At 43.3% G+C, this 23237-nt stretch overlaps 1 protein-coding gene across 3 annotated transcripts; it reads right to left on the reverse strand.

Annotated features, from left to right (window-relative positions):
- Nucleotides 1-425: 425 nt before the first annotated feature.
- RAB11FIP1 (RAB11 family interacting protein 1) lies at nucleotides 426-22833 on the reverse strand. 3 transcript variants are annotated; one of them, XM_035139201.2, is made up of 6 exons: nucleotides 22330-22833; nucleotides 12048-12505; nucleotides 10830-11667; nucleotides 7199-9151; nucleotides 5697-5802; nucleotides 426-4487 (listed from the first exon to the last, which is right to left on the reverse strand). In XM_035139201.2, the coding sequence occupies exons 1-6, from the start codon at nucleotides 22737-22739 to the stop codon at nucleotides 4269-4271; spliced, it is 3984 nt and encodes a 1327-aa protein (XP_034995092.2). In that variant the 5' UTR covers nucleotides 22740-22833; the 3' UTR covers nucleotides 426-4268. The 3 variants fall into 3 exon arrangements, with proteins under 3 accessions (XP_034995092.2, XP_034995093.2, XP_034995094.2); XM_035139202.2 differs by lacking the exon at nucleotides 22330-22833 and adding an exon at nucleotides 14354-18408; XM_035139203.2 differs by lacking the exon at nucleotides 7199-9151 and having other exon boundaries at nucleotides 22330-22825.
- Nucleotides 22834-23237: the final 404 nt, after the last annotated feature.

A 23237-nucleotide genomic window follows, 5' to 3' on the forward strand; every position in this document is an offset into this window, starting at 1 on the left:
TAGGTAGCTGTGTTGGTCTGATGTAGTCGAAACAAACAAAAAAATCCTTCCAGTAGCACCTTAGAGATCAACTAAGTTTGTCATAGGCATGAGCTTTCGTGTGCATGCACACTTCTTCAGATTCAGGTATCTGAAGTGCGCATGCACACGAAAGCTCATACCTATGACAAACTTAGTTGGTTTCTAAGGTGCTATTGGAAGGATTTTTTAAATTATTTTTTTCACAATAGAAGTTTCAGTTGCATATGAAGCCCTTTTACTTTCACACTTTGGAATCACCATGATGAAATCCAGTCCTTGTACAGCAGAGAATAATTTCTATCAGTATTGACTAAGGAACCATTCTGATATAGCATGCAGTAATGTGAATTATATAAACAGCATTCTTCACTTAAAGTTTGTAAAGATATGCAAAGAAACACAAGTGTTCTCACAAGTTTAAATAACTTTATTTTTAACATTTCACAAGGATGAAGGTCTTTGTAAAAAAAAAACCAATGGGACTAAGTACCAAGAACAACAAGGCAGAATATAAATATACATTCAGATCCTTCAACATTAAGCACTGAGCAAATGTTTGCACAAGGGAAAATATCTCTCACAATGTACCACACTTTTCACAAAATTCAGCATTTCGATGTCAGGATTGCATAAGTCACAGATACCAATTAGAAGGCACAGATAGCAAGGTATCCTTGCTGTGAATTGCCCAAATCTCATCAAAATGTATACAACTGAGCAGACCTTTATATGAAGAATGGCCAGCTGACTTGGGCCCATTGACAATACACCCTCTTGCATGTGGAACATCGTGTTGCCAGCTACAACCCCTATAGTCCCTGGAAAATTTAGGTCAGGTTATAAACTAGAAGATTTTCACAATCTGCTGGAAGCTGGTCCTGTACTATTTCTATTAAAACGGCCAACACTATTTGTTACTAGATCCATTCCTACTGAATATGTATTAAACACAAATGTCCACTGTACTTTGGGACCATATAACCATCAGGAATAAACATTTTCTAGTACATAGTAAAACTGTATTTCAATAAAATACTTGTTCCCAATAGCATGTGCCTGTGTGCTTTTGGCTCCAGCTGGAGCAAAGAGACATAAAGCCTCTTAAAATAAAGTTTTAAAAAAGCAATTTGGTTCATTTAAATGAGATATACCATCTTAAAAAGGATGCCCAAGCATCTAAATGCTGGTTTTACACGCAAGAAGTTTGCCTTTACAGATTTTATGTTCCAGCTATTATGGAGCCACAGATATGTGAAAACACCACAGGCTCTGGTAGACAACAGCTCCTCCTCTTTCAATCACCTGAAATCATTGACTTAGTTGAGGCAAGGTGACGGCCTCAGCCAGAGGATTTCATCAAGAAAATTAGCACTATGCAAGAAGATAGACAAATTTATTCAACAAGCACCACACTCCATGTAGGGCAACAGGAACATGGAGTACAAGCCCACAGTCCAAGCCTTATATTCAAACATTACAGTATCAATTTTTCTACCAACCTCAAAACTATGTACTTGGGGCTCTCATTGCATAAATATTGCCATGTCAAATGAATTATGCCTCCTCTCAAATAAGGAATAAACTACAGGAACCACTTAGCTGTTCCTATTCTTTGGTGTTTGCAAATAAGATTGTACAGTATCAAGAGCAATTAACAGTGCACCATTCAGGAAACATCAAGATCTATGGGTGATATCTGATCATGTCATACTAAGAGCAGGCCCACAACAATCAACAGTCATTAGTCACTGATTACAACAGGTCTACTCACAAGTATGACTTGCTTAGAATCAACCCCCCTTTGATTACCTGACTAGTTTATAATCCAGTGTTGTGACTGAATACAAAGGGAGGGCTGAAGTGCCAACCTCATCCCTCTTTAAAGTGCATAGGCAGAAAATGAATAATGGCTACAGTAAAAAGCATGAAAATTGATCCGTCCACGTCTTCAGACATCACTTTGATTGCTGTTTGGCTGCTTGCATTTGTGGCTCAGATTTTCAACATTTTTTTTCCTGAATCACAGTTGATCTGACTGGAAGCCAAAAGTGCATATACAAGCTTAAGCTTGCAAAAAGCCATGCTATTTGCTATCTTCAAATAGTTCGATTTCCCATACAATGGTCAATATGGATTTCACCCCAAACGCCTAGTGATGGGTGATGGTGGAAGTATTGTTTTATTAGGAAACCTACAAAAGTTGATCCTTTGCAAACTTTTAAGGGGCAAGTGCCCCATTCAGAGTAAGGGACCACAATGTAAAGTTACCTTTTGAATTAAGGGGCAGATGGAGATACTGAAATTAAGAATTCAATCTTCAACCCAGGACAAAAATCCATAAAAAATAAAATCAGAAAAAGTCTCCAGTTTTTTTGAGTCTGCAGCAGAAATCATATTGCAGTAATGCTGACTATTCACATCTTCCAGCAATTTATGCAGCAGCATAAACAGAATCTTTTGTAACTGAGGAAAGTGTCGTCTGACTTCAGAAACTGTTCATACAGATAGAGAAACAGGAACCAAAACAGGCACAGCAAGACATTGCACACATACAGCTTTGTGCTAAGCCTCTTATAGGGTTGAGAAACATGTGGTCATTCAGATGCCTTTGGGCTCCCAATGGCCATCCATGAAGATGAGAGTTTAGTCCAAGCACATTGGGAGGGCCAGCAGGCCCTACTTACTCCTCCTAGTTGGTTTGAGCTACAAGGCAATACATTCAAAAGCTGCTCAAAAGTAGAGCAGAGACTTTTGGAACTGCAAAGGAACGAAACATATAATAAAGAAACTGGGCATAAACATAGTAAGATCAATGTTCTCTAATCAAGAATTTCTGAAACAGAAAAGATGTGGAAAGAAGTATTGCAAAAAACATGGAAAAACTGATGGAAGCTACTTTAGTTGACAGTAGAAATGTGTTGTTATCTGCATTTCAACCCTTTCATAATTAAAAGAAACTTCTGAGAAATTTTATCAACATGTTGAGGAACTGGTCAAAAATGAAACTTTTACAATAGAAAGTATTCACAAATGGAAAGACACCTGGGATTATTGACTCACAGCAATTTGTTCAGTCGCTTTTCCTGTATTCAAAAATAAAGATCTAAGTAGACTTCTGAACAGATGGGTAACATACCCAAAGATAAAAGGGAAAGATCAGCAATTCAAAGGTAATGTTAAGAACGAAAGAAAAGTAGTCAAATCTGCGAAATAAGAAGCAAGATGTTTCTATGGACTTTCAGCTGGAACAAACATTTTAAAAGTAAAATTTCAGTGATGAGGGATTAATGTGTACCTCCAAAATCAGCTACTGAAAACGCACAGGTTTGAGCATGTTAACACCTACCAGAAAATGCAGGGGAAATGCCCCTCTTGTCTAACTGTACTTAAAGCAACCAGCTGCAATGAAGCAAGACAGCCAGACTGCAGTTTCTGGCAATTAGTTTAAATCAGTATTGCTTTCAAAAATTTAATATGTCCTGTACCGACCACCATAAGACACAGAAGTCAGTTTAGTGCTTAGAAGCTAACCTCCTCTTACTCACAACAACCATCACTTTTTATTTCTTAACTATGGATCTTCCTCACTTCCCAAAGGCAAATGCAGGCAGTTTTGCACAATTGGCAGGAAACCTGCACAGCTTAAGCCCCACCCAAATGAATGAGCTGTTTTCTTAATAATTACTGATTCAGTGGAGCTAGCACAACAGAAATTCCTAATGGAATGGGCTGCTTGTAAGTAGAGAGGCAACCAGCTTTCAGGTGGAAGTGCTTATTTCACAGGAACTCAAACCCAAATAAGGTACTTCATAAATATTTATTCATCCAGTATATCTAATGTAAATATGATTGCTTATATTGCACTAAAACTTAATATCCTAAGAGTCAAGAAATCAGGAGTTGAGTTTTGAAAAACTACAGAAAAGTGTTCATTTTTTTACTAAACCCTTAAAAATGTGCCCCTTGGAGCTTATTCACAGATAAAATCTGGCTCACAACTCCTTCCACAGTCCCTAATTTCAGGCCTTTCACCTGTGGAGCAGCAAAAAATGTACAGTGTACTAAAAGGTAAAAGGTGTTTTTTTAACACTACTGACTTTGTAGATTATATAAAGCAGTCTACAAGGTAAGTCAACTCTAGCCTAAGACAAGTAAATAATAATCTGTTTCGGTACAAGCAGCTTTTCCACATTCACTACTTCCAAAGTTTGAGTAAGAAAGTCATCGATTAGGTTGAATTGGTTCCTTCACATCTTTCCAGCTTTCTTATTCACATGAGCTTGAGCTCGAAGAATGTTAGGGGTTTCCTCCATAACTCTGACAAGCAAGTTATCAATGTAGTCTTCCAGCTCCCGCACCTGCTGATCTCGCTTTGCAATCACATCTTTCTGTTTCAAGACCAGCTGGATCAGCTCGCTGTGTGTCAACTGACCATAAGCGTAGGCAGGATCTGAAGGATCATATTTCTTTAGGAAGGAAGAATTAACAGGTTAAAGGCATTTTGATATCGAGCACTGTTACAAGGGTGGCGTCAAAGAATCAGAAGGAAGGTATAGAAACCTTTGGTTTCAGGGATTACTGGGGAATCCCAGGAATGATGTCAGAGCAAAGAGGTAATCTGTCAAAGCAACTTAAAAGCTACTGAAGATTCACAAAAAACAAGAATTTCAGGATTTGCAAGTACTGTAAGTACTTTTATGGCATGCAGACAAATGTGCATACAAGGTTTCTGTACACCTGCCTTCAACTATTTCTTCCCAGTAATAAACATGGAAAAGCATATTGTGAAGATAAGACCCTCCTCATAACATGCCATAAGTACTAAATAAATACAAAGCATCAGCAGTAATTCAGGTTCTGTGCTCAAACACCAAACAGATCTAGTTACAGGTAGGTAGCCGTGTTGGTCTGGCATAGTTGAAACAAAATTAAAAAAATTCCTTCCAGTAGCACCTTAAAGGGACCCCCTGACCAGACTCTGGGGTTGCGGCGCTCATCTCGCGTTATTGGCCGAGGGAGCTGGCGTACAGCTTCTAGGTCATTTGGCTAACATGACAAAGCCGCTTCTGGCGAACCAGAGCAGCACATGGAAATGCCGTTCACCTTCCCGTTTGGAGCGGTACCTATTTATCTACTTGCACTTTGAGGTGCTTTCGAACTGCTAGGTGGGCAGGACCAGTAGCACCTTAGAGACCAACTAAGTTTGTCACTGGTATGAGCTTTCGTATGCATGCAAAAGCTCATACCAATGACAAACTTAGTTGGGCTCTAAGGTGCTACTGGAAGGAATTTTTTTTATTTTGTTTCGACCAAACAGATCGTTTGAGATATTACCGTAGTTGGAGGCACTAAATCACTAAACCTTTCTTATCTGAAAACAAAAATGCGTTTCAGGCCAAAGTCCTTTGGTGAAGATAGCAAGTTCTGAGCCTGGGGAATTCACACCCATTCGCAGATCTAAGCTTGTGTCAGTAAAAGGTTCAGAAAGCTGCCCAGATTGGTAGGATAGCAGGGGCAGGGGGAATCAACACACCTAGAAAACTTGAACACATTTCTGTCTCCAAATGACTCTACCCCTTTGCAGTTTGCCTAATTCCACCAATAAATTTACAAGCTTCCTAACCAAAAACACAGACCACCCAATTAGGTTTTAAAATACAGTGTGTCTTAATTACCTTTATATCGGATTCGTTTTGGTTATCCAAGATCTTTGATGTTATGCTCTGGTTTTTTGCAGATGATTTGCTTGTTGTAGTATGCATTGGTTTCACAGGATGAAGTCTGAAAGAAGTACACACAATTAGTTCAGGCAATCCTATAGTACTTTGCAGGGACGCGGGTGGCACTGTGGTCTAAACCACTGAGCCTAGGGCTTGCCGATCAGAAGGTCGGCAGTTCAAATCCCCGCAAAGGGGTGAGCTCCCATTGTTCGGTCCCAGCTTCTGCCCACCTAGCAATTCGAAAGCACATCAAGTACTGTATATGTAGATAAATAGGTACTGCTCCGGCGGGAAGGTAAATGGCATTTCCGTGCACTGCTCTGGTTCGCCACATGACCCAGAAGCTGTCTGCGGACAAACGCTGGCTCCCTCAGCCTACAGAGCGAGATGAACGCCACAACCCCAGAGTCGTCCGCAACTGGACCCAATGGTCAGGGGTACCTTTACATTTTATAGTGCTTTGTACCTGAACAATTTTGTACAGTTCTACTTTTCGTCTGGCATGAAGCACCGCATGCACACATGTTCCTGCTTTAAAAAAGAATACATTACATTTTCCTCTTCTATTAGTGCAAGTTTAGATTTTATATTTACTGTTAAAACAGAAGATTTATTCTGCCCTCCTCTCTAAACTTCAAGACTGATTTAGAAGCTCTCAAATGAAAAGTTTTACTTACCTATTTATTTATATCCCTTTGAGGACCTTGAGTACATGGTCACCCCTTCCCCCCCCCCATTTTCCTCACTACCACACTGCGAAGTAGGTTAGACATAGATATAAGTGACTGGCCCATCACTGAGTGGAATCCTAGTCTGACACTCTTGATGGTTCTAACCATCTGTCCCCACCCCCCACCCCCAATAAAATATGGTTGGTTCCTTGGATGTTTAGCAAGTGTGAAAAATAGAGTTTTCAGCAAAGTTTAATGCAAAACTTTGCCTTGATTTTTTTTTAGTTAAATTACACCTGTGGGACACTTCAGAAATCTAGGTAACGAAACCTGTGCCGCAGGAAATTACACTGCACTTATGCTCACAACCAACACCGCTTTTAAAGAAAGTTAAGCATTTATCCAACTGCTGCTTTCACTTATTTTGGCAGAACATGAAAACTTTATTTAGTATTTTAACAGGACATTGGGATTAAAAAATAAAGTAAAATTAGAGGTAAAATATGAAGTGCTGGTTCCTGTTTATGATACCTTTATTGTCATGTCGCAACAATGTGGAAATAGAGTCTGATTACTGCCTAAGCAAAATAAACCTTTGCTCAGTTTTATTCCTTCATTGACATTGCTACAAGAAATCAATACAGATCAACAGGGATAGATTTTCACCTGCCCATAGGACACAAAATCCCTTACTGCATTAAAAAGGGGAGGGAAAAATCAAAGCCATTCACAGTATAGCACTTGAGACTTTCTATCTTTGCTTCCCCCCCCCCCAATTCCTCTCACCTGAGCTTAGCAGGGTAAGTTCCGTCACTCTGCAGATTCTGATTGGGATGTGTTTCAGAGGGTGAAACCCATGCCTGGAGCAGCTTCTTCTTGCCAGAGGGATCCACTTTGGCATCCAAGCCCTCTGCTGTAGCTTTTTTCGTAGGTTCTGCTCTATTAGAGCCAGAAGCATCAGATTGGAAAGAGCTAATAGAGTGAGAAGAACTGGGCAGAGGGGAAAGATGAACAGGCTTAACAGAGATCTCAGGACTATCACCCTGTCTATTTTCTTTTAAGCTGTCAGCATTCTTCTGCTCCAATCCCTTTACATCATGGCTTGCATTTTCAAGGGCTAGTGCTGAAGGTGCGACCAATGGTTTGTTTAGTTCAAATCCATCACCAGGAGCATTTGTCTTCATAAGAAGTGATGCCGTCTGCCTCTCACCAGTCGCCTTTTTATTTGCTGTCAGCTCTCTCCCCTCAATGGAGGATGGTAACTCTGAGGAACCATCTCCACTCCTGGACAAATCTCCAGAAACTGCAATCTTTTCAGCACCCTGGGGATAATCACTCAGCTGCTCATCATCCGATCCCACTTCTGGAATAACAGAAAGGGTGGTGGGTTTTACATTCAGATCTCCAGTGATCAAATTGCCAGGCTGTGTGCTTGTTGCATAGTAAGAGAGATCAGTACTAATACTTTGAGAGGAATCCATGGTTCCACCATCTCTTCCAGAACTAAGTATATTGGATACCGAAGTTGCTAATGAGCTATTGCTTGTTAGTTTTTCATTAGAGATTAAAGAATTTTCTGCAGAAAATTCTTTATATGTAGAGGCAGAGCTTGACCCATTCTCTGTTTCTGATTCATCCATCAAAGAAACAGAGGCACTCGTTTTTTGTTTTAGGGCGCTTCTTGGTGCTGGCTTTGGGGGCTCAGAGAGAGAACTGCTACCCGACACAGTCCTCGGCATGTTAGGCAAAGGCAAGAGAATTCTCGGAGTTGGGACCGGTGGCTCTACTTTAACTGAGAAGCCGGCTTCAGCCTGTCTTTCCAAATGATCCTCACTGTTATGAAGAGATTGTACATTTCCATTACCGGGCTCAGGTGCAGCACAATGTTCTACATATGGTTCAGGTCTTCGCCTCTCATTCCTTTCAGTGGGATTTATTGAAATCTCATTTTCATCATGCCAGCTCTCACCTGAATCTTCACCATCTGAAGCATCGTCGCCACTACTCCCCACATTTTCATCCTCAAGGGCAAAGGTTACTGATTTCTTTATGCTCCCTCGGTTTTCCTTAAATGGTGGCACTATGTGCACTTTGTCATTGCCCTGAGACTTCAGGATGAGTCCAACCCTATCATGAAACCGTGACGGGTGACTGCCAGCTAGAGATCCAGGAAAATTGGATACAGGGTCTATCTGATTAGTTAAACCTTCCTTTTTGGGCTTCTCTGAAGGCACAACATGAACGTGCTTGGAATCATCAAGGTTTCCTGCTAAGGAGGAAGTAGAGAAAGAAGCTGGAGGACTGTTAAAACTTTCAGAGTCCTCTCCCACTTTAGACACAGGAGGATTATCAATATCAGAAAGCTGAAAAGCAGAAGGATCCAACTCAAGAACAGAAGTTGCAGGAACAGGCAGGGGAGACTTGGCAGAGTTTGAAGAATCCTCTATCTGGGATTCTTGCTCCCTTTTAGGAACAAATGGTTTATTTTCATTTCCAGATGCAGAAGAAGTAGCTGTAAAGCATTCAGTATCTTGCTTGGATTTCTGTCCCCATTTTGTAGTGAATGGATTGTTGTCACTAGCAAACCTATCAGTGTCCCGAGGTTGCTCTTCTGGATCAAATTTAGAGATAAAGGGGTTGTTTTTATTTGAGTGATAGGAAGGAGAGAAAAGAGAAGCAGAAGGAGTTGCAGAAATAGCAGAAGTGGCTTTGGTTTCATCCTCTGAAGACACGCCCAGTCTGTAAAAAGGGACAAAATAAAACCTGCATGTCAGTTGCAGATGCAACGTAAGACAGGCAGAAACATTTTGAAGTTTAACAAGGCTGCTGCATGTTAAGTGAATAGGAAAGGTGTAGGGTTTTAGCAAACCACTCCCTTCATATTATAATTTACCTTTTAACAGCAGCAAATGCTTATAAAAGAAAACAACACGTTTCCTGAATGAAAGTGTTTTGTACATTGAAAAAAGTCTACCAGTAACACCTCTTTTCAATAGAACACCTTTTTAATCCCAATTACATTATAGCATTATCATAGTAATAGTAGAATAGTGGAATATACAAAGCGCCAAGCATACGGCAGTTAGGCAGGAAAAAGAGTGGTGCCTCTGTGACACATAGCTTCCATGCAAAAGCAACATTTTATCCAAATGTTGCATTTCTCCAAGCCATAAAAATTGCATTTTAGATTGCTGAAAGCTGCAAAGTTTAATCATTTTGCAGGAGCTGAATAGAAACAAGGTCACCCAACATTGTTAAAAGAATGTTATTTCACTAGTTACAACTGTAAAGAAAGAGATATACTGTAAGTTTAAAGTTAGAGCAATAGGGAGCAATTCTCCCACATGCACCAGTGTGAATAACATAAAAACAAGGCCAAGTCACTATTAATGTTCACAGCACTTATATACATGTCTGAATATTTAAATATCAACTTATGAACAAATGCACCACAAGATCACGTAATCAGCTAATATGTGGCAGCCTTAAATATTCAGGGGCTTAGGGGGTAACCCATTTTGATTCACTTTTCTGAGTCTTTCCTGCTCCATCTCAGTATTCCTCTCACCTCTGCTTTCAGATGACAGAAGAGAGATAATATTACACCCCTCCCCCAACTCAAGCAAGAAGGAACCTCGAAGGACAACTGCCAGTAGCACTGGCTGGTTCTTCACTAAAGACAGCTGTTCTCTTTCTCCTTTCTGATTTAGAACTAATGCTTTAAGTCTGGGAGGGCTAAAGAATTTCAGGCCTTGGCCCGCCTACATGACACTGAAACAAAGACTTTGACCCATAATTGCATTTTAAAATTCCTCCTTGCCCCAAAGAGCAGCAGTTAGCTAGTTACACCAGTATTCTGGGTCTGACAAGCCCAATACGTCTTTTCCTCTCCTCAGCAAAAAAAGAAATAGACATAAAAAGATGAGTGAAAACTAGCTCAGCTGCATTTGACCAGCTCGGCAAACAAAACAAAGCTAGTGCCTGCCTTTGTTTTGATCCGTCTCCCTGTAAGTTGGGCAGTGAGGAGAAGAGATTGAAAGGATCGAGTTCAGCCAGCTGGGATACATTCTCTGCTAGTCAGCATTCCATCCTGGAGGCAGAAGAGGGACTGACTCGCTTCCTTTACCCTCCCCTTGCAAGAAAGTGGATCATCTTTGTTCTGAAGGCAGCATGCATTGTCGTTTCTTTCCTTTCACAAAGGCTAGAGACAGAAACCCTACAAATTACCTGCAGAGTTACGGTACTAGACAACTGAAACCTACACAGGGCATGCCTGCCCTATCAGAAGGAGAATTCTTACTCACCCTGTAAAGTAGATATTTTCTATGACAGACAATGAAAACCACTGGGTGGCAATAGCTTTAAAGCATCTCAAGATCTCAAAATTCAATTGAGAAGATCATTTCTCAAGACTAACCTGGGCTTGACGGGTTTGGTCTGAGATGGTTTCACAGAAGCTGAGTTTTTTTCTGGCTTCTCTTCTGCTGAGATGTTTTCATCAAAAGGGTTCAAGGATGCCTTTGTGATTCGGAGATCTGCAGTGCTGCTCTTATCTGAGCTTTGACCTCTTCTGTTATCCACAGGGACTTCAATAGGATTTGCTTCTTTTCTGGCCAACTCTTTTTCGTTACGTTTTACTTCCTTCACCTTCGAAGTGGTGTCTGCATTGCTCTCTACTTCCTCACTAACTTTAGCTTCTTTTTTTCCTGTCATAAGAGACAGCAAGCCAGATTTCTTGTTCTCCTGTTTCTTGTTCTCTTTGGTTTCTTTTGGAGTGTCTGAAATAACTGGAGTGTTGCTTTCTGGCATATCCCCACCACTCAGCAACTTGTATGATGGTAGAGTCATGGCTTTAAAGGACTCCAGTGAGGAAGACCCTGGTGGTCCTTTGTCAGAAGGTAGTCTTCCTGTCATTTCAGGTTCCTTACTGGGTTCAGAAGACAAGTTCTCCTGGGACAAAAAGAGCCGTTTTCGCTGGGATATCTGAGGGGAAGATAGAGTGCTGTCTTTTGGAAGAGTATCACTTTTGGGTTCACGCTCCTCCATGTAAACATGACTGCCATTGATACACACATTGGACCGGGAAGTAGGGTCACTTTTGGACTTCAGCCCACCAAATAAAGAATGTACATCCTTCTTGTTGTTATTGGAGGAGATTTGGCTTAGTTGCTTGCTATCTGCACTACCTGTTCTCTTATGAGACTTGGTGGAAGGTGGATAAAGCAGGTTATCTTCAGTTCTATTTGTGGAGGGTTCTGAAAAGAAAGAAATCAGCATAAAAATAGTGAAAGCACAAGTCCCAATACTACTGAAAATACTAATACCTAATCCTAATCCTAGATCAACTCAACTGATGGCTCTTAACAACAGCAGTACACTGTGGTTGGGGACCACTGAGACCCCCCCCCCCGCTGCATCTTACTCATTTACAACTATTAGGCACAATCATGAAGACACTTCTGTTTCTTCACAACTTTCAAGCACTGTCTTTAAAAAAGACAAGAAGTCCAGCTTTAACCATTATAAAGAAAAAGCTGTAAGAAATGGCACATTTTACTACTTAGCACACCTTGTAAATCACACAACTGTTAAAAGATTTGAGAAATTTATTCTCTTTTCAATAGACAATACTTACTCTCTGAGACAGGAGTTAAAGTGTCGTCATCATCATCACCATCACCATCACTCCATTGCGATGGAAAGTCACTGGGTCTAAGTCGAACTCTCTCTGTAACCGGTTGGAGAGAAGGTAGCACAGACATGGACTGAGAGAGGTTGCTTTTCTGTAAACCAGGTTTGGAGAATAAGGTCTTGAACTTTGATTTTTTCTTTTCTTTCTCATTTGACTCTTCCTCACTGTCAGCCGGGGAGTGACTAATGCTAGGAACAATAGCTGAAGCTGTGTCTGGCAATCCATTGCCTCGTTTCCCCTTTAGCTTGTCTTTCAGCTTGCCAAATGGAGTCCGTGACTTATCTTTCATGGACAGATCAAACATGCTGGCTGTCATGTTGCTCCTCATGAATTGGATATCCACCTCAATCTCACCTCTCTCTTTTTCCTTCTTTCCTGGTTTGGAGTGAAGCTTGTACCATCTGTATAAATAAAGAACAGCATGTTCAGCATCAGGGGCTTAAATATTTCCTACCCACCCTTTCCCCATAAGGTCTCAGGGTGGGTTACATATAAAATAGTTAATTTTTAGTTCAAGCTAAACAGAGTCAGGTTCTCAGTGTCACCGAAATGCCAGGTAGGTCTGTAGACTGATATTTGTGGCATTTAGCCAGCAAAGGCCATTTTCAAAAAAGAAAAGAAGAAGTAAAGGGGAAGAAGAAGAGAACAAGTAGCCTAGTTTAAAAGGAGAACATGCTATTATGAAATAATTTATCCATATTACCACATGATCCTCAGAAACAGTTACTTTGAAGCATCATGCAAAGATTTCTAAAATGCTAAGGACGTCACTCCTGGAACAGAGGGTCTCTACTGATCTGTGATAAGAAACTGGTAGCTGGCATGCTACTGGTATGTTGGGCATTTTCCCAAGATGTCTAGAAAGTTTGTTTTCTCATCCAAGTGAATATTCAGACATACTACGGTAACACAGGCATTGACAAACACGGCCCTCCAGATGTTTTGGGACTACAACTCCCACCATCCCTGTTAGCTAGGGATGATGGGAGTTGTAGTCCCAAAACATCTGGAGGGCCGTTTGCCTATGCCTATACAGTGGTACCTCGACTTACGAACGACTCGACAACCGAATTTTTCGACTTACGAGTGGGGCAAATGGCGGCATGCTTATGAATTTCTCGACATCCGAACGGAAACCGTGGTGATTTTAGATAGGATTTTTTCGACTTATGAATTTTTAGATGGGGTTGATTCGACTTACGAATTTTTCCATTTCCAATGCATTCCTATGGGAAATCGTGTTTCCAATGGCGCTTTTTGACTTACAAATTTTTCCACCTACGAAGGTGCCTTCGGAACGATTAAATTCGTAAGTCGAGGCACCAATGTACTAACAGAAGATATAATTACAGATAACTCGCATCTTATGTAGTGGTTACATTCCTGGCCATTGCACATATAAGCAAAATCACGTAAAGCCAGGAACCCTCAGAACCAGGTGTCTTGCTTACTTGGTTCTCAGAAGGCAGCACAAGGGCTCTGGGATGCTGCTCTGTAATATTTCCTCCACTCTCCATTTATTTGTTTGTTTGGCTCCAGCCCCACCCCCCGGCACAAATCTGCAACCACGTAGGTAAAATAAGCATTGCAAGTTACCTATACAGTGTCCAGAAATTCGTAAGTGTGCGGCTATTTGCCCCACTCGTAAGTAAAAAAATTCAGTTGGCGAGTGGTTTCTAAGTCGAGGTACCACTGTATTTCAATTTCACCTTTTCTGTCACAGGACTTCAAAGCTAGAATAAATGTGTCATGTGTCACATATTTACAGACTTTGTCTATAGCTTCATGGTTCTCAGTTAAGTCCTTGGAAGTGTGGTTCAATAAAGGGGATTACAATCATGTAATAATTATAAGCACCCTCACAAAACAAGTGTTTCTCCAGAATTGCTTTCTGGGGCCTCCTCCAGAGGATCAATGAGAACCATGCCAGGAAAGGGTTAATTTTGTACTGTAAATTTATCCATTGTTCAGGGCAATGGGTTGCTACTAAGCTGAGTCCCATGATCGCTTAACAGCTCCACCTAACCTGTGCTGTTATGCTCTGGTATCATGCATCATCTTACTACTTCATGAGTTATGGTGTAACAGCTCCACAGCATGACCTTGTCCATTGCCAAACAGCTACCTCTCCATTTAAGGTTATGCCAGGAAGACATCTGCATAAAAGGTATCAACAGTCAGAGGAACTCTGTATAATAGACTGTTTCTGCACTGAAACCCAAGATGCATGCCATCTTAGTTTGTCTAACCTTTTTACTCCCTGACAGGCACAATTTGAACCAAGACAAATATTTCAGGACAGTCTTGAACGGAGCTGGATACAGCAGAGGATACAGAACTAGAAAGAGAGAAAATGAGAAAGTCATTACCAGAAAAGTTTTAGAACAGAAACAGCAGCTTATGTACAAAAGCATGCAATTTCTCCCAAAATATGGAATTTCCCCACAATATTTTCAGAAAATTGCATGCCTTAAAAGCATACATATCAAAGCAGGAAAGGAAACAAAAGAGAAGAACTAGAGGAGGGAAACACTAGAACACAAGTGAGCGGTTTTCTATACAGTGTTCACATTTTAAAAGCTCATCATTTGGCCCCATTTCCTAAAGCAGCGGATAGCATGGTGAAACTATTTCTAGACAAACTACAGGAAGTTATTGCATGGCTAGAAGATTACCCTTAAAAAAACAAAACAAAAAGCGCATACAGTACTACCACATCAGGGAAAAGGCCTGTCAGAAATAATCTCATTGAAATCTAATTCTTTTAGTACAGGGGTGTGTTTCTGTTTTACGAATAAGCATCCAGTAATGAGATCTGGCAACAGTCTCATCCAAATTTCAGATCTCCCTGCCTTCAGACGAAAAAATATTAACTGGTCTGAATTGCATCTTTTCATTGTCTGTCCACATGTTAAGGGTGAGGGGTTGATTAGTGAGCTACCTCTTAATTGATAGATACCGACATAAACCTTGAAGCCCCAATTTTCATCTGTAAAACTAATAAAGTGCTTCAACTCTGAACTTGTGCTGTTTATTCTAACAAATAAAGTGTTATGAACAAGACATTTGTTTCTAACATACTTTGAATACTTATCATGGCTGTATAAAGCAGTCAAGATTGCCAAAGTAAACTTGGTAAGCCTGCTGGACTTGTTATGTTAAATATTTGAGTTCCTTTTATATGAGAGCTGCCATTATTCACAGTAAGACACTTTTAAAAGAGTTCTTTAAAAACACTGTTTTTGTAATACATTGTGACTTACGGTTTTAAAAACTAGGATGTTTAGCTCAGTCTAAAAATATGTTTGCCAAACAGAAGGGTATTATGAATTCTTACAAAAAGTTGCTTTTTGTACTCTCTCACAGATAGCCAAGAATCATGGTGCACATACACATTTTAATGGCAAGGTTTGTTCTACAATAGCTATGGAAGCAGGCATCAGTGGAAAATTACTATAGCACATTATTTATCAGTATTTATATTTGAAATCTATTGCTCTTCAGATGTGAAACTCAAATACCATTGCTGGCCAATAGAGCTATGTCCCCAACAGCTCACCTGACAGTACTAAATAAATTGCTTGAATAGCACAATGTGGCTAAAAGACTACCTAGGAACCAGGATTGAATATTGCTTTTGCAATGAACTTACAAAGTGGGTATATTACACAATTCAGGATGGGAATAATACTAATCTGCATTACAAGCTTGTTTGCAAAGAACAACAACAAAATGTACATAGGCTATTTAAACTGTATAAATGTAAGCAGATTTTTTTAATTCTTACTGACTGGTTTAAACCTTATAAGATTTAGTCACTGAGAAAACAGCTCATAAAATGGCACAATATGAAACATAACTGGGAATGTGTGAAATCCCATGAGCTATCAACCTATTAAAGAAAACTGATCATGAGTTTTAGTCAATTAACCTACTGAGTAATTTGTACAGATATAAAACAAACTGTTCTGTAGCAAACATATTTTGTTTTAAATTAATGCATCTAATTCAGTCATCCTTGTGGTCTAAACCAGTGGTCCTCAACCCCCGGGCCACGGACCGGTACCAGTCCGTGGATCAATTGGTACCGGGCCGCCCAAGGAACATTTAAATACAATTAAATTAAAATTATTAAATCAAAACAATCTAAATAAAATATAAACAATCAACGTTCCCCCCTCAGCGGGCCGTGGTAAAATTATCAAACGTTGACTGGTCCGCGGCGATAAAAAGGTTGGGGAGCACTGGTCTAAACAACTGCCCCTCTTGGGCTTGCTGATCAGAAGGTTGGCGGTTCGAATCCCCATTATGGGGTGAGCTCCCGTTGTTCGGTCCCAGCTCCTGCCAACCTAGCAGTTCGAAAGCGCGCCAGTGCAAGTAGATAAATAGGTACCACTACAGTGGGAAGATGAACGGTGTTTCCGTGTGCTGCTCTGGTTTCGCCAGAAGCAGCTTAGTCATGCAGGCCACATGACCCAGAAAAACTGTCTGCAGACAAACACCGGCTCCCTCGGCCTATAAAGCGAGATGAGCACCGCAACCCCAGAGTCGTTTTCGACTGGACTTAACTGTCAGGGGTCCATTACCTTTTAATTTTTTTACTAGTGTTAGAAATTCAGATATATAAGCTAGTCACCAAATGGCACCATAAACCTCAGTTACAGTTGCCACAATGGAATGTCTAGGCACCTTTTTTGTAGTGGGATTATTGATTGATATTTTAAAGGGGGGAGACTTATAGTAACAACAACTTATTATTTATATGCCATCCATCTGACTGGGTTGCTCCAGCAACTCTGGGCAGCTCCTAACAAAAAATAGTAAAAGTACAATACAACATCTCAATACCAAAGTACAGTATGCGGAAGGGGAGAGGATGTTTTCTACAAACAATGGTCAGCTATATATGGGAAAATATGTTATAGAAGTTGTATAGGAGTGCTAGGGAAGTGCCCTGAATATCCTGGCCAATACACACTCCTTTGAGTGGGTGGTGTGGATTTCATTCCTCTTGGATCTAGCCTCAGTTCTTTGTATTTCTTTGCAATAGGGAAGTGTCAAGTCCTAGTAACCTCACCACTCCTACCTTGTCCCATGATGTTTGTTTAGTGTTTATTTCCCTTCTCTCTCACTTCCTCCTCACTATTAATTGTCATCTAGTTAGTATTATGACTGGAGCAGTAATGAGAAAGAGTCCAATTTATCATAACTCATCAATTCTGCTGTGGTGCTAACAGTTAGTTTCTAGCCTTGATTCATCCAATCCCTTTGTCCACATCAAACTGAGTCAATATTTTATAGATGAAGACCCAGTAACCTCTAAAATATAAAACTGTTAAATTCTAACTAAGTTTATATTATTTTCTTTCACTACATGGTGGTAAACAACATCTCTAAAGAGTACCCACTGCTCAGTCCACTGCAAACCAAGATTTAAGGAGAAGACAAAGATGCCAACATCTAGAGCAGGCATCCCCAAACTTCGGCCCTCCAGATGTTTTAGACTACAATTCCCATCATCCCTCACCACTGGTCCTATTAGCTAGGGATCATGGGAGTTGTAGGCCAAAATATCTTGAGGGTCGCAGTTTGGGGATGCCTGATCTAGAGGATCCACAAGCTAGGGAGATGGACCCTAGTTTAGGAGGCTCTAAAAAGGAATTAACTAAATTCGTATCAGCTACTCGCCTTGATAACTTAATGGAACTTCCATGTCCACAAGCAGCAATACCACTGAGTATCTGTTGCCAAGGCAGCAAATTGAGGAAGAACTGTCAATTCCACACCCTGCTTGCATGTTTCCTTGGATGCATTGAGATAACCGCTATCCAAAGCAGGATACAAATTATTTTATTTAATAGATGTTTATTCTTCCCTTTAGCTAAAAGTAGGTTGTTAGGGAAGTTTACAACAATGGAATAAAATTAAGTATGTGATCCAGTAGGACTCTGCTCAGGAAAGGTATCAACAGGATACTTTACAGTTTTTTCAAAGCTTGGTTGCTTATTTAATACCGTGTTTCCCCTTTTTTAATACGTAGCCATAAAGTAAGCCATGGCAGCATTTTTTAGGAGTTGCTATATCTAAGACACCCCCTGAAAATAAGACATACCTCTCATACCGTGTACAGCGAGACCGCCGAGCGCCCCAGCCAACCAGCGGGGTCTGGAACCAGCTGCTGCAGCGGCAAGCCACCTGCCGGAACAGGCGGCTGCAGAGTGGAGCGCTCCGCAGCGCCGAGCACTCAGAGCACACAGCAGCGCCGGGCGGAGCGCCCAGCCACCCGCCTGGCCTCTTCCTGGCCCGGCCGAGGAGGCCTGCCGCCCCGCCGCCGTAACAGGCGGCTGCAGAGTGGAGCGTTCCGCAGCGCCGAGCGCTCGGAACGTCCAGCAGCACCGGGCGGAGTGCCGAGCCAGAGCGGCGAGGCAGAGCGCATGGCCCAAGGCAGAGCGGCGGCGGGAGCCCCGCTGGCCCTGCCAGGGTGACAGGCGGCGGTGGGAGCCCTGCTGGCCCCTTCCGCACCGCCGGAACGTTGTGGGCTGCATGGCCCAAGGCAGAGCGGCGGCGGGAGCCCCGCTGGCCCTGCTAGGGTGACGGGCGGCGGCGGGAGCCCTGCTGGCCCCTTCCGCACCGCCGGAATGTTGTGGGCTGCATGGCCCAAGGCAGAGTGGCGGCGGGAGCCCCGCTGGCCCTGCTAGGGTGACGGGCGGCGGCGGGAGCCCTGCTGGCCCCTTCCGCGCCGCCGGAACGTTGTGGGCCGCATGGCCCAAGGCAGAGTGGCGGCGGGAGCCCCGCTGGCCCTGCTAGGGTGACGGGCGGCGGCGGGAGCCCTGCTGGCCCCTTCCGCGCCGCCGGAACGTTGTGGGCCGCATGGCCCAAGGCAGAGCGGCGGCGGGAGGCCCGCGGGTAATTCCGCGGCGCCAGGGCACGGACGGCAGCAGAAGCGCTGCTGGCCCCTTCCGCCCCGCCAGAGTGGCGTGGGCTGCATGGCCCGCCGCCGGAATTTTGTGGGCAGGGAAGCGGGAGGCAGGCAGGCAGGCTGGGCGATGGGCCCGTGGCTGCGCTCGGCGGGGCCGGTAGTGAGCTCAACGCTGGCCTGCGCCGGCCTGCGCCAGGGGCTCCGGCTCAGTCCGTTGCCGGCGCATGGCGCCTCGTCGTGGCCAGGATCTGGGTCATGGTTAGGTGAGTGCCCTCCCCTCCCATAGCGGCACCCGGGACGAGGCTGCCTCTGAGCATGCACAGAGAGACACCCCCTTCACATCCCCCCCGCCAGTCCAGTGCCGGGGAAAAGGCGTCTTGGAAAGCCGGGGTGGGTTTATAGCTGGGGATGGGGTGGTCTCTAAGCATGCACAAAGTGCCTCCCTCACCGCTGCCTTTGCTCTTTTTCCTTGTCTCTTTTTAAAAGAAGTTGCTCCCCAGGGTGGGTCCATAATAAAAATCGTAATAAAAAATTAAGACATCCCCTGAAAATAAGACACCTTTTGTTTTTTTGAGGAAAAAAAGTTATAAGACGGTGTCTTAAAAAGGGGGAAACACGGTAGCCCACCTTCTTCTCCAATGAGCTCAAGATGGCATATGTGATTCTACCCCTCCTCTTTTAAGCCCCATAACAACCCTATGTTAGACTGAGAGCCAAGGTGAGTCAGTGAACTTCATGGCTAAGGAGTCACTTGAACCCTGGTCTCCTAGGTCCTAGTCTGACACTAACCTTTACACCACCCCAGCTCTTTATATTATGCCATAGCACATTATACTGCTGTTCATTTCAAATTTTAATAAAGTGTTTTTAAAAGTTTGATCCCGCCTCTGCTTGCAATGTTTGCTTATTGCATTTTTGCCACACCCTTACTTCAAATAACTATGTATGAGTGACATACATAGTTCTCATTTCCCCATTCCATTTCATTCTCACAACAACCCTTGAGATTGACTCGCCTGTGGTCTCCCAGTAAACTGTGGAATCTTTACTAAAAGTGGCGTTTTTAATCCATTATCCATCCTGCTAAGAGTTTAGCTTTTGCTGCTGTCAGATAAACAGATGAGATTAATAATTTTCATGCAGCATGCTGTTTGACACCTGTTTGAACTTGAGCCTCTGACATACATAGGTAATTTGCCTCTGAACCTGGAGATGTCATTTAGTCAGCAGGAAGTGAACGTCCTCAAACAAAACTATAGAGTAGTAAGGGACCTTGGATGTCATCTAGCCCAATGCCCAATGGATTCAGTGCAGGAATCTTGCAAATACACAGCTTCCTAAGCAAATGGGCATCTAGCCATTGCTTACAAATCTTCATAGGAGATCCCACCACTTCCCAAGGCAGTCTGATCCACCTTTGAACTACTCTCATACACTTAAGAAGGTTTCTCCTAACGTAAAGTCAAAATCATCTTACAGTGGTGCCTCGCTAGACGAAATTAATTCGTTCCATGGGTCTTTTCTTAGAGCGAAAAATTCGTCTAGCAAATCCCATAGGAATGCATTGAATTTTTTTTCGCCTACAGGAATGCATTAATTGAATTTCAATGCATTCCTATGGGAAACCGCGATTCGCTAGACGAATTTTTCGTAAAACGCATTCATCGAGCGAGGCAAGCTCTGCTCGAAAAATCCTTTCGTTAAGCGGAAATTTCGTTAAGCAGGGCATTCGTTAAGCGAGGCACCACTGTATTTAAATGTTTTCAGTCATTGCATTTACACCTGCCATCTGGAGTAACATAGAACAAATCTGCTCCACCTTCCACATCACAGTCTTTCAGTTATTTGAGAACTATTTTCCTGGCTCCTCTTAACCTTTCCTTCTCCAAGCTAACCATGCCCAGCTTTTTCAACTGTTCCTCATAGGACTTGGTTTCCAGACTCCTCACCATTTTTGGATTATGCGGTAATTCAGGGGTGCAGAACCTCCAGCTCACAGACTAAACGTGACCCACCAGTCCCATTTGCCCCATGAGCCCATTTTGGAGAAGCCACACTCACCTGCCCAATAACAGATAAGATTAAATTAGGATCCCAATCAACCATCACTACTACTGTCCAAGCTGCAGCTCTTTGAAGGCTTCCAAAGGGCTTTGCAAGCAATTCCACGCAGCTCCTTTTGATCTCTGACCTAAGAGATAGAAAGGAGCAATGCAGGGAGGCTTACAAGGCAAGCCCCTTGCACTGTGGTTCTCCAACATGGGAACCCTACACAATGGATCTTGACAGGTAGACAAGGCAACACACTTGACAACTTTTGATGTCACAATGACAGAATGTGATTTACATGCTGGTTGCCCCACCCACACGTCAAAGTTTTTGGTCCCCCACAGCCAGAAAGGTTCCTGCTCTAGTTTGTCTATCTCCTCCTTAAAATGCAGCAACTGGAACTGGACAAAGTACTACAGATATGATCATACTATTTGATGCTATTCTTCAGTCACATATCTGGCACACACAACAAGTGCACCAGGAAAGGAAGCCGTTGGGTGCATAACAGGTAATAAAAAATAAAAAATTATTGTGCCCAACAAGTTTCAAACCAGAACTGAAGCATAGAACTGAAATTAATTTTTTCAAGAGTGTCACTGAGGAGTGAATTTAGTGATACTACTTATGTTGCCAAAATTACAATCCATTAATATACAAAACAACACTGAACAACAGAAGAGTAATTGAAATCGTCATATTTAAGTCGGGATTTCACCTGTCAAAGAGACTTTACCTCCCAGTTTCTGTTCCTATTGATCACATTACCTTTTACAAAACTGATTGACAGGAGTCAAAAGGCGGCAAAAATATATTTTTGCCCATCTTAGCTGGGAAGGTGTGCGGCCAAGAACAGAAGCAAACTTCGGGGGGGGGGGGCGGGTTGGGTGCGCAGCGGGATGTGACACCTTCAGAAATACCTAATTTTGCCGCATATCAAGAGGAAGCCCAATGAACCTGGCTAATCCTACACTGACCACAACACTCTGGCGCATCTCCTCTCTCTCCTTCAAAGTTAAAGCATATCCTTATCCGCATTCCTTCAGAAGTCCTGCTATGACTCCCTAAATAAAGGAGCGAAAATCAGATGCAACGGGCTATATTTAGATCATATTTAAGAGGCCTCTCTCGGCAGCGCCTGGCACCAGCCCCCTCCCTCCCTCCGCGCATGCGCCCCGCCGCGTCCCAGCAGGTAGACTGCCCCTGGCAGCGGGAGCTCCACGGGAAGCCCCTCGCTCGCTCTCTCGGTCTCCTCACCGTGTGCTTCGGCGGCCGCCTTCGGAGTGCAGCTCGGCCAGGCTGATCTCGGCGCGCCCCAGGAACTTGTCGAGGCCGAGCAGGGCGCGGTGGAGGACGGTGAGCTGCAGCACGGCCGTGGGCCCGGCCGAGAGCGGAGGCCCTCCCGCCGACAGGCTCCTCCGGGGCGGCGGGGGCAGCTCGAAGGTGGCCTCCTCCCGCCACACGGGAGAGCCTAGGCAGCGCTCGGCCACCGACGTGGCGAACTTCTCCTTGCCCAGCGCCATCACCGCGTAAGCGTCGCTCCCTGCGCCGCTGCCGCCACCGCCCTTGGCTTTAGAGCGAAGCCCCCGCGCCTGGAGGACCGTCACCTGGACGTGGGTCGGGGCCCAGCGGGGCCCCAGAGACGACGGCGAGCCTGGGGCCGACATGACTTCGTTGTCCACCTACCGCCCGTTCTCTGCCGCTGCCCGGGAAGGACTGAGTGGCTTCCCTCAGGTGAGGCGGTGAGGAACCCCACCCGAAGTCTCGCGAGAGTTCCGGCGCCCGGCCACGCCTCTTTACCCCCGTTCGCGTTGCTTTGGACTTTGTTGTTGTTCAGTCGTTTAGTAGTGTCCGACTCTTCTTTGGACTACAGCTCCCATAATCCTTTAGCTGCGGCCGCGCTAGGGGCTGGAATCTTGCAGGTAAATAAATTGTAGGTCCAGTTTTCCCTTAAACTATATTTATATATCTATAAATAAATATCTCTATATTTTCATGTTAAGGTGACTCGTAAGTCTTCCTTCCCATTTCAGGGTTTTCCCCCAATAAAAATATATATATTTTCCGAAACAATTATATAAACTGTGGGCAACAATACCTGGGCGCGAGTCTAGTTATGTGCTGCGATGCAGTCTACAGAAGAAGCATTGCCTTGAGCAGGCAAT

This window comes from Zootoca vivipara, chromosome 15 (assembly GCF_963506605.1).
Source record: "Zootoca vivipara chromosome 15, rZooViv1.1, whole genome shotgun sequence".
In the NCBI taxonomy this organism is placed as follows: domain Eukaryota; kingdom Metazoa; phylum Chordata; class Lepidosauria; order Squamata; family Lacertidae; genus Zootoca; species Zootoca vivipara.

What these genes read in the sequence shown, in the direction of transcription:
- RAB11FIP1 (XM_035139201.2), bottom strand. Translation starts at nt 22,739, where the DNA reads ATGTCGGCCCCAGGCTCGCCGTCGTCTCTGGGGCCCCGCTGGGCCCCG. An exon ending in ACCAAACCCGTCAAGCCCAG is followed by an intron (nt 9,152 to 10,829) that starts GTTAGTCTTGAG and finishes CCCTTTTTACAG; the next exon opens with ACTGGGCGTGTCTTCAGAGG. An exon ending in AAAACGAATCCGATATAAAG is followed by an intron (nt 4,488 to 5,696) that starts GTAATTAAGACA and finishes TCCTTCCTAAAG; the next exon opens with AAATATGATCCTTCAGATCC.